The following is an 11,102-nucleotide window of genomic DNA, read 5'->3' on the forward strand; positions in this document are numbered from 1 at the left end:
TTTTCACGAAGTCATACATCAAGGACAGGCTGATAAAAATAGCGGGGACACGTTCATTAATTTCAATCGAGCTAAAATTAAAACAAGGAAGTCAAGCGCGTGCCGTCTATATAGCCAATCAGACTTGCGCGAGACTATGACGTAGTCAGCGACACTAGTCATTTCACTAGGTAGCAGACACTGCTCGCCGACACTTGAAAGTGTCGACTCCAGTCCTCATTTCTGTCGGCGACCGTTTCAAAAGTGTCGGCAGACAAAGCATATGTTCAGCTTGTGCCTGCTTCAAGCTTCAGTTCTGCTTACGTTCGGCGTCATGTGTTGAACAAGGGCTTAGCCTGGGATTTAGATGGAATCTATGTTGTCTGAATATAGTATGTTCTTTTAGCACCCAGTCTTGTGAACATGAACTTGGATTCCCCCATCTAGGTCATCATAACTATATGAAGGACCTGCTGCTGATTGTGTCTGTGGTGATGGGAGTTGGAGGCTGCTGGTTCGCTCAGGCACAGAACAAAGCCAGTAAGGTCCACATTGGTAAGATGATGAAAGACCTGGAGAGCCTGCAGAGGGCTGAGCAGAGCCTCAGCGAGCTACAGGGACAGTGAGTATAGCTCTTTAGCTGTGCGTGTTGGTCTCTGTGTCTGTTTGCTTGCCACCTAAATGAACAAAGTCCTCCCTGTGTGTGTGTGTGTGTGTGTGTGTGTGTGTGTGTGTGTGTGTGTGTGTGTGTGTGTGTGTGTGTGTGTGTGTGTGTGTGTGTGTGTGTGTGTGTGTGTGTGTGTGTGTGTGTGTGTGTGTGTGTGTGTGTGTGTGTGAGCACTCAGCAGTCTGCACTAAAAACATTCTCGGGGGATCCAGGTCATGCAGCAGTAGATTCCCTGCCTACCAACATCTGAAAATAAAATAAAATAAAAATAAAAATAAAAATAAAATAAAATAAAAATAAAATAAAATAAAATAAAATAAAATAAAATAAAATAAAATAAAATAAAATAAAATAAAATAAAATAAAATAAAATAAAATAAAATAAAATAAAATAAAATAAAATAAAATAAAATAAAATAAAATTCTTCTTTCAGACTGGAGCAAGCCCAGGAGGAGAAGCGTAATGTGGCGGAGGAGAAACACAGCCTAGAGGAGAAGATGAGAGATGAGATCATGGGGGCGCAGGAGGAGGCCCACCGTCTGCACCAGCTGAGGCGGGGCGCTGTCAGTGAACTCAGCCGCCTCCGATATGCAGAGGAAGAGCTGGAGCAGGTAGAGACACGGCCCTCACTAAAGCACAGAAGCACTGTATCAGTCCAGTGCACAGTCAAATGTCAGATGTTTTCTGCCATGTCAAACACTCAGTTTGACCCATGTATGACCCATCTAATGTTGGTGCTGTCCCTCCAGATTCGCGGGGCACTGATGCAGGCAGAGAAGGACATGCAGGCCAGCTGGTCTGCCTCAGAGGCCCTCCAGCTGTGGCTGCAGCTGACGCACGAGGTGGAGGTGCAGTACTACAACGTCAAGAAGCACAGCGCTGTACTCCAGCTTATCACTGCCAAGGAAGAGGTAATGCATGAAGAAGGGCGGCATACATGAATAATAATGAATAAAGCAGTTCGTTTTTCATCTTCATCCTTTTATGTATCACTACTTTGTATTTTTGTGAAAGTGATGATAATGGCGAGACACGTGCACTGACTGAATTGACCCACTGACTGATCCATGCATCTTCTTTCCTTCCAGGCAGAGAAGATCAAGAAGAAGAGGAGTACTGTGCTGGGGACTCTCCATGTAGCTCACAGCTCCTCTCTAGACCAGGTGGACCACAAGATCCTGGAAGCAAAGTAAGTCAAATCAATATGTATGAAAGCTTCTTTAGTCATATGTATGCGTTTATTTAGTTATCGCAGTAAACATGCAACACATATCTCATTTACACCTCTCTCCAAAAAGGAACGCCTTGTCTGACGTGACCGCCTGCCTACGGGAGCGCCTCCACCGCTGGCAGCAGATTGAACGCCTGTGTAACTTCCCCATCATCAGGAACGCTGGCCTGGCTAACCTCAGCACTAACCTCTACTCAGACCCCACTGTCGTGGGCTTGCCCAGAGCACCCCAGCAACCCTACTCGTGTCAAGGATCTGTGGAGGATCTGATAGAAGACGTTGCTCCTCCAGTTAAACCGCAGATGGCAGGTTAGTAACAAGAACGATGAGCTATGGTAATGACAGTTACTGTAATGACGATGATTAGCATCGCTGATCATGGTTGAGAGAGTCATTCTGATCACTATTTTCTTTATCAGTCTTTACTGGGACTGTATCCTACATTGAAAAGTAACAGTATTAGTGAGACTAATGATGCAGCAAAGGAGGACAAACTAATAACTGAATAATTTCACTCATTGGTCACCATGGCGTTGGCCCCTCCCCCCAGTTCCCCCAGTGAAGCGCTCTCCTCGGACTCGGGGTTCCACCATATGTCGTTCTTGTCATCCCGGGGTCGTCTCTCAGCCCCCGGCCACTGTGATCTCCTCAGATCCTGACCTTATCATCCCCATCCATGCTCCATTCCCGTGCTTTGAGGAAGAAGAGGTGCCCTTCATCAACCCTCAGAAGAGAAAGTATGCCTCCACAGCTTTTAAAGTCCAGTGTTATGTTTCACAATCTGCTGATACTGAACTGCCTTTATTGAATGATGCCTGTACTGATAAAACCTTCTTCCTTTGTCCCTTCCGTACCCCCTTGCTTCCTTCCTTCTCTCTCACTGATAGAGACTCCCAGTCCCAGGAGATGTTCCCAGACGCAGATTACATGGCTCCATCTCCTTTTAACAGAATGTTTCCTGGCTCCTCCACCATCGACTCCTCCTCGCGAAAAATCTATCGTGATGAAATGGAGCTGTACGCGGACAGCTCCATTAGAAAGCCTTCCAGTAAAGAACTAGAAGCTTCTGTTGAACCTCTGGTCCGCAAGATCTCCGTAGAAGAGCTTGAAGCTTCTGCAGATGTTGCCAGCAGGAGAATGGTGAAAGATAAAGCCTCGGATATTTCTATGGAAACTCCTGTGAAGATGTCCAAAGACGACACCGAGTCCTTTATGGGAGCTCCCACAAAGGTTTCAGTTTCAGTAGATGCTCCAGCTAGAAAAGGGCTTAGTGATGAGTTGGAAGCCTTGGAGTTTGCAGGTCGAAAAATAGACAGAGACAAAATGGAGATTTTGATGGACACTGCTTCAAGGTACAGAGATAGAAGTGATTTACCACTGGATGGTACAGCTAGAAAAAGTATTTGGAGTGAATTAGAAACACCAACAGGCTTGACACCCAGGAAGCTATCGAGAGATATGATGGGCGTTTCAATGGACAGCGCCTCAAGAAAAATGATACGGGATGAGATCAAGCCTCCGTTGCTATCCAGAAAGATTACCAGGGATTCAATGGGAAAGTCTCTGTCTCTGGACACAGGTTCTTTAAAGATCTCTTGGGATAAAGGAGAATATCAACTAGACTCCTCTGTGAGAGCAGTGCCAAGGGACAAAATGCTTGAGGCTGTTGGAGCACCGGTAGGAAAGATATCTCGAGATGAGCTGGAGTATTCTACTGACGGTGCCTCCAGAAAGATGCTACCTAGAGAGAAAATGGAAGCACTGATAGATACCTCGTCCCGTAAGGTCTCAAGAGAGAATCAGGAGTTTGGATCAGAATCTTCAGCAAGTAGAAGGATATTGAGAGATGAACTCGAGATGTCTGCTGGTTCTCTTAGAAGAAGAATACAGAGAGATAAGATGGACAGTTCCATAGACACGCCAACAGGAAAAATCTCCTGGGACAGACTTGATCTTGCCATGGAACAACCCAAACAAAGGACATTGAGGGAGGAGTTTGCTGCATCTGAATCAAGTTCATCTCTGGGTCACATTGGACAGCCGGACCTTACCATGACCTCCCTGGTGTCATTCAAACCATTATCCGAGGTTTTACCCAGTGGCTCATTAAGTCAGCTTGTGTACGATGGAATCCTGGAGAAGTCCTACACCTCGAGGGCTACAACCCCGACTGGCCTCAGTGACCTCTCTGCCTCCATGCCCGACTTGCCCCAGATCAGGCTGCTAGGAGAGGTGGAGCCACCTGTGGCACCACCGAGGGTCACCAACCCATCTCCGACTGCATCACCCCCTGAAAGTGGAGATGAGAGGAAGAAGAGTAAAGAGAAGGGCAAGAAGTCGTCAAAGCTCAAGAACCTCTTTAAAAAGAAAAAAGAGTCAACTTCAGAGAGGCTTCAAAGTGGCCTCCAGAAACTCTAACAGTCATCGGAGAATTTTTGTATTTTGTCAATTTTGTGGAACGAGGAAATGTCAGGAGTTTTTTTTAAACCTCGTTTCAGAGACCTGCAGGTGAAATGACATGAACATTTTTCAGAATGCTTCATCTTGTCTAAGGCTGGAGGTTTCCATAGTCAGTTGTGCCTGTAAGTATAATTAAATGAAATGGCAAAGTGTCAAAGAAGCTATGGATGATGTTATCACTATAAGTTTTCTAGACTAAATGTCAAGAAAAACATTTGGAACCATAAGTCAATGAGATACGTAAGGTGATCAATATGAAACTACGGTAAATGAGTTTCCTTTATATATATATATATATATTATATTTATCTTATTTTAAGTCTTAAGTAGACAGATGATAGGTACCGTAAATGTATGTTTTTGATGTTTTTTGACGCCTTGCTTATGGTTGAAGAATTTAACAGGGTTTGAACAGTGTTGCTCTTCTGTGTAACAGAAGCAACACAACCCTATTTCTAAACCTCTAAGTGAGAAATTTACTGCAGGAAACATCCCCTGCTTTGATACAATTTCTATATTTTTTATGTATATTTTTGCCAAGTATCATCATCAGTGTTTATGACTGATATTTATGATTTTGATGAAATCACTGGGCTTTGTTTAATAGAGATAAATATTATTTAATAAATAATAGCCTACAGCTGATCCTTTACTTAAATTGCTTTCAATAACAAACTTTTTGAGTGGATATACCCATGAATGAGTGCATTTAAATGCATATTTTGTATGCTTAGTTTATTTGATTGTTTTCGAGGATTTCTTTTTCACTTTCATTGTTTACAGGCATGAAGTCAGTGCCTTGAGTAGTTTCTTTAAAATCCAAACAATTTAGAAATGTATTTATTACCTATTGAAAAGGTATATTTAATTATGTCTTATTTCTTTCTTATTTCTTTCTTTGACTCTTTCAATGTTTTGAAAGTATTTTAATAACATGTTTTCCTTTGGAAGTCCTATAGGACATGCACTGAATGATTATGACAGTCAGCTGATCTTTGTGAGTACCCTCTAGTTTGATGATGTACTGATAGCTGATGAAGAATTTTGAAATAAATTTGGACATTTTGGTCAAATTATGGGATGTTGAGTATTGCTTTTATAGTATGAACGATAAGTGTAGCCAGTACATAGGAAGATCTTTTAACCCAGTGCTTCCAAACCTTGGGGTTGCGACCCCAAATGGTGTCGCCTGGAATTCAAATGGGGTCGCCTGCATTTTTTTCTTTTTTTTTTTTCACCACACAATTTAAAACTACTGAAGAGGATTAGGGCCACTTGTGATTGTCAGGATTCTGAGAATAAAGTCAGAGTTCTGAGTTTTAATTCTCAGATTAAAGGCAGAATTCTCAGATTAAAGGCATAGTTCGGATTTTTTGGTGTGGGATTATGAGGTAATTTCATACACAGTCAGTGTACTACATGCAGTAGAATGCAACTGGCGCGGTCCCAGTTTGGAGAAATGGAGACAGGCCGTGTCAGGCAAGTAGAGCTGTCTGCTGAGTGCAGGGCCGTAGCCAGGGTTTTCTGGCCCCATGAAAGGATATCAAATCGGGCCCACGGATGCCGCCGTCCGAAGGGCGGTGGCGGAAAATTTTGGCCATTTGGGGCCCCTGTCAGTCAAGGGCCCTTGGAATCGTCCACACTTTCCCCCCCCCTGGCTACGGCCCTGGCTGAGTGTGAAGGGGGCCATGAGCAAAAACGTAAAAAACAACAACAGAAAGAATACATAAAATGCATATTGCTCACCTGGCGTAATCCAAGTCTCCACAAGCCCTGAGATGCCAAGTTGACATGAAAATACATATACACCCTGTTTTTATCTGAAATATAGTTATGTGCAGCTGGAACCTGCTCCTCCAGTGCAGATTTAAGATAAAAACAGGGTGTAAATGACATATTTTCAAGTCAACTTGGCATCTCAGGCCGGCTGCATTCTACTGCATGTACACTGACTGTATGCAAGAAGCCTACTTTTCATACAACCCCACATCAAAAAATCCAAACTATCCCTTTAAAGTCAGAAATCTAATTAGGTGATTGCCCTAATTCCCTAATGATGTCATTCTTCCTGGCTGAGGCTATAGTTCAGTGATGATGTCATCTGTGATGATGTCATATCTTATGAGTCATAGGCACCGGTGTAAACCTAAGGGGCACACACACACCCGCACGCATGTCAATTTAAGGGCAATAACATTTTGTGAGCAACACACACACACACACACACACACACACACTCGTGCCAATAGAGCAGGCGAGGCCGCGCAGCAGGCGAGCCTAGGAATCGAGCACGCGTAGCACGTGAGATGCCTACTTCTGAGAAAAAAGTCAGCATACTGTTACATGTGACATCACTGATGATGTCACTGATGATATTACCGATGTACCGGAATTTGAATGTCTGGGATCCCTAGATTTTTGTGATGTCAAAGAAGTGGGGTCACAAGCCAAAAAAGGTTGAGAATCCCCGTTTTAACCCTTCATGGCACACATATGATTTTTTTTAACTATGATTTTTATTCAATTTTACACAAACAACAACAACAACATCCCCTCCACCCACACACACATGATCTTCTAATGGCTGCCTAAACAAGGAGAAACCACACAGATTATCCCTTGTTAGGTTATGCAGCCATGAGAAATTCAGAACTGTGCATTTCTTTTCTTGTGTGAATACAAAGATCTCTCTCTATATATATATTCTTTTTCGCTCGCTGTTGCTTGTGCCATCAGGGATTTGGGTGTTTTCACACAGCATGGCAGGCAGGCTGATGTGAACCCATACTGCAAGGAAATACGTGGTCATAATCCACAGTTCCAGCAGCTGCAGAGAATTTAAAATCAGGATACCACACTATAATTCAGTTTGGAGTGTTTGGCAGCATGGAAGCCTCCTGGGGGGCTTAAACCTGCTTTGATGGCCTTTTGGTGTATTACTTAACCTTTCCACTAGAGGTCAGGCAAGTTTAATCTGGAGCTATGGTTGACCATTGAGACATTACACCACCTCCTCTCCACTCTTCTGTGTTTGAACCAGCAAAATGGAGAAGGTCCCTGAGATAACCTTGGCCTCTTCATGCTAAAATACTCTGTTATCCCAACTGTGTCCTAATAGTTAATTGGCCTATATTATATACAAGGTGTAACAAACAATTTCATTTATGCTGTAAGATATACATTGTATGTATATCTATGTAAATGGTAAATGGACTGCATTTATATAGCGCTTTACAATGTGCCTATTCATCATTCACACATACACCGAAGGCGGTAAGCTGCCACGCAGGGTGCTGGCACAGCCATTGGGAGCAATTTGGGGTTCAGTGTCTTGCCCAAGCACACTTCGACATGCGCACTGGAGGAGCCGGGGATCGAACCACCAACCTTCTGATTGGTGGACGACCCGCTCTACCTCCTGAGCTACAGCCGCCCCTATGTATATCTACTATGTGTATTTGTAATAATTGTTAGAAAACTGTTACAAGTTTTGCCATGAGACTGAAAAAACAAACAATATTTTTTACTACAAAATGAAAGCTATTAGGGCTGGGTATTGGCAAGGACCTTATGGTACAATACGTATCGTGATACATGGGTCACGATACGATTGTATCACGATGCATTGTGATACAATACATATTGCGATATATTGCAATACTAATACATAATACATACACAATACATAATTTACTGAAGATTTAAAAATAGAGCTGAAAATGCAACTTGCTGTGTACCACCCAGGTAGTGTAACAATATGGACATTAAATTATATTGATAACTCAGTGGACGTTGAGTCAAAACTATTTAATTCAAAATTTTCATTCAAATTTATTAGAACGGTATTTACAAATTTGCACAGTTGCACACTGTCACTGAACACGCTGAAATAAAAAATAAAGTGCATATTAAGTATTCTTATTTACCTTTTTCACAGCAGCCATTTGGGTAAACACAAGTGCAACCAAAACATTAATGAGCCTGGTACGGGAACTGTGCCACCATGGACCGCAAGGCGCTGAGAAGGATGAGGCGCGCGGCCCAGCACGTGACAGGATGTGAGCTGCAAAAAACTGCAGGATCTGTACACTGGGCTCAGCGGTGCCTCAGGAAGTGCCGGAAGATCATCAAGGACACGACCCACCCGCACAACAGCCTGTTCTCCCTGCTGCCCTCAGGGAGAACATACAGGATTTGAAGGTCTGGACCCAGGCAACACATTGATCAGATGTTGTCCCAGATAACACGCACACACACACACACACACACACACACACACACACACACACACACACACACACACACACACGGATATCATCTCTGGCCACTAAAAATCAGCTCTGCTCAGAAATAGACCGGAAATCCACAGATAGCATCCTGTAGTTGTGGTTTCTGCAGCGCTGCTAAATCCTACCCCACGGTGGGCTTTATTGCGCTTTAACACCATACCAATCAGTAATAAACTCCTAAATGAGATACCCAACCACCAGCTGAAAAAGTCAACCTCTCTGACAAAGTGATTACGGTACATGGAAGTCAATAATGTCATTGTTGAATATTGCTGAAGTTGTCTTACACAGGCCTATTACAGAAGTGTGACATTTTAGAGGGTGTTATCATGTGTGTGTTTTAAACATTGAGAAATGTTAACGTTCAGGATTTCTTCGAAAATTGTGTGTGTGGGATGCCAGTCCTGTCCCCTGTCTTTGATGTCGTGTGTGTGTGTGTTCTGAAGTAGGCCTGTGCCTGTGTTTCTCGACATCTAAGTGCGTAGGCCACATGTTGAGCGGGTGAGCTCTGCGAGGGGCCGTATGAGAGTGTGGGCTTCCTGTGTGTAGCTCAGTGATCAACATGATGCGGTTGGGGTTAACTTCAAGATGGTGGTAGCAAAGCACATCCATTGTTCTGGTGTAGGGCAGGTGCTGGACGGAACAGGAGTCTCATTAATCCATAAAGAACAGTCTGCACACTGTGAAGCTCTCTGCAATTCTTCTCTAATGAAAGGTCACTGAGAACATTAGAGATAATTGAAGAGAACCTTGCAGTGTGAGGTTAACTTCAACCACGTCATCATCAGCTCAACTTCTTGGAAACTGGGGGGAAGCTGGGGGAGGGGGGGGGGGGGGGGGGGACTGAAAATAATTGACGCTGCCTTAGTGGTCTTGGCTTTGGTGTGATATTTCTCTGAAACACCTTCATCATTTTCAGTGTAATTCTCTGTAGCAGAATGAGCTCAAATGGGTCTACGATAATTACAGCCTCATGAAACTTTACAACCACAAATTAGAGACGTAGGGCATTAAGAGGACGTGTGCATTGTATGGCTTCATTGACAATAAGGGGGTTTCTGAGCAATTATAGAACAGAAGTACTCGTGAGTTGCCACCCAATCGGTGAAAAAGTATTACCGAAATCTCCACAGCGTGAATTTTTCTATGGTGTTGTTCATAGTCTTGGTGTCTTTGAAGGTATTTTTGACCATTTCTATCAATCATTGAGTGGTCAAAAATGCTCAAATCTTGTACCAAATCGGTGTAACAATTTTATCAACCCAAAAATGGCTGCAACAACGTATGAGACATTGAGCATGCATGGGCAGGCCTCATGTCTCATACATTGTTCTAAGCCCTTCTACAGTACCCTCTAGTCTACACTTTCAGCATTTGACATCTGACAAAAACAGAATGTTTGTTACAGAAAAACTTTATTACTAGAAAAACTTGACACACAGTGCTCTCAAAATAAGCTTAAAGGGACAGCTCACCCTAAAATCCAAAATACATTTTTTCCCTCTCACCTGCAGTGCTATTTATCCATCTATATCGTTATTTGCCTGAGTTTTGGAGATATCAGCCACAGAGTTTCTGGCTTCTCTCCAATACTAAAAAATAAACTAAAAAATAAAAATAAATAAACTTGACAATACAATGGAACTGGATGGCACTCGGCTTGTGGTGCTCAAAGTGCCAAAGAAATACATTTGATAAATTCAACAGCAATGTCTCTTTCCAGAAATCATGACCCGGTTACTCAAGATAATCCACAGACCTTGTTATGAGCAGTTTCATCTAGGAGCAATTTTTTCTTTTGACCAAACTACACCCGCTAGCTGGTAGCTAGTTCCTAAAAAAGAAAATAGTTCCTACATGAAACTGCTCACAACAAAGTCTGTGCATTATCTTGAGTAACCGGGTCATGATTTCTGTAAAGAGACAATGCTGTTGAGTTTTTCAAATGTATTTTTTTGGTGCTTCGATTCGAGCACCACAAGCCGAGTGCCATCCAGTTCCATTGTATTGGAGAGAAGGCAGCCATCTCTACTGCCAATATCTCCAAAACAACTAACACAAAACGATATAGATGATAAATAGCACTACAGGTGAGGTGAGAGGAAAAATATGTATTTTGCATTTTAGGGTGAGCTGTCCCTTTAAGGTCCCCAGCTTTTCAGATGATGTGTACTAGAGCCCTGCACGGGCCTCAAATTGGCCCTAGCGCGGCCCGGGCCCGATGTGAGCCCTACGGCTTGTCAGAATTTCAGGCCCGAGCCCGGCGGCCCTGGCCCTACACCCCCTCCCCCCGAACCTTATTATGTGTTTGATCCATTTTGAATAGCCTAAGCCTATCAAATCAACACTATACAAAAAACTACATTAAAACACTTTGAACACCGCAATATGTCAGTTCAAACATTACAAAACAAAACAAAACAAAAAACGGGCAGGCCCGTCCCCGTCCCGGCCCTAGTTAGTGATGTGGGTCGG

General features: G+C 43.2%; 1 protein-coding gene across 1 annotated transcript in view; it reads left to right on the forward strand.

The window, feature by feature from the left end:
* The window catches only part of LOC310775775 (stromal interaction molecule 2-like), a gene marked incomplete at both ends in the record, with an annotated part of 11,722 nt that extends 7,426 nt beyond the window's left edge, over positions 1 to 4,296 (forward strand). Inside the window, 8 exons of the mRNA XM_083635909.1 lie at positions 427 to 601; positions 1,081 to 1,258; positions 1,397 to 1,558; positions 1,736 to 1,836; positions 1,946 to 2,187; positions 2,766 to 2,878; positions 2,968 to 3,230; positions 3,756 to 4,296. Coding sequence (XP_083492035.1) covers positions 427 to 601; positions 1,081 to 1,258; positions 1,397 to 1,558; positions 1,736 to 1,836; positions 1,946 to 2,187; positions 2,766 to 2,878; positions 2,968 to 3,230; positions 3,756 to 4,296 — 1,775 coding nt within the window. The remainder of the gene's footprint in view (positions 1 to 426; positions 602 to 1,080; positions 1,259 to 1,396; positions 1,559 to 1,735; positions 1,837 to 1,945; positions 2,188 to 2,765; positions 2,879 to 2,967; positions 3,231 to 3,755) is intronic.
* Positions 4,297 to 11,102: the final 6,806 nt, after the last annotated feature.

This window comes from Poromitra crassiceps (genome assembly GCF_964638095.1).
Source record: "Poromitra crassiceps genome assembly, chromosome: 4".
Taxonomy (NCBI): Eukaryota; Metazoa; Chordata; class Actinopteri; order Beryciformes; family Melamphaidae; genus Poromitra; species Poromitra crassiceps.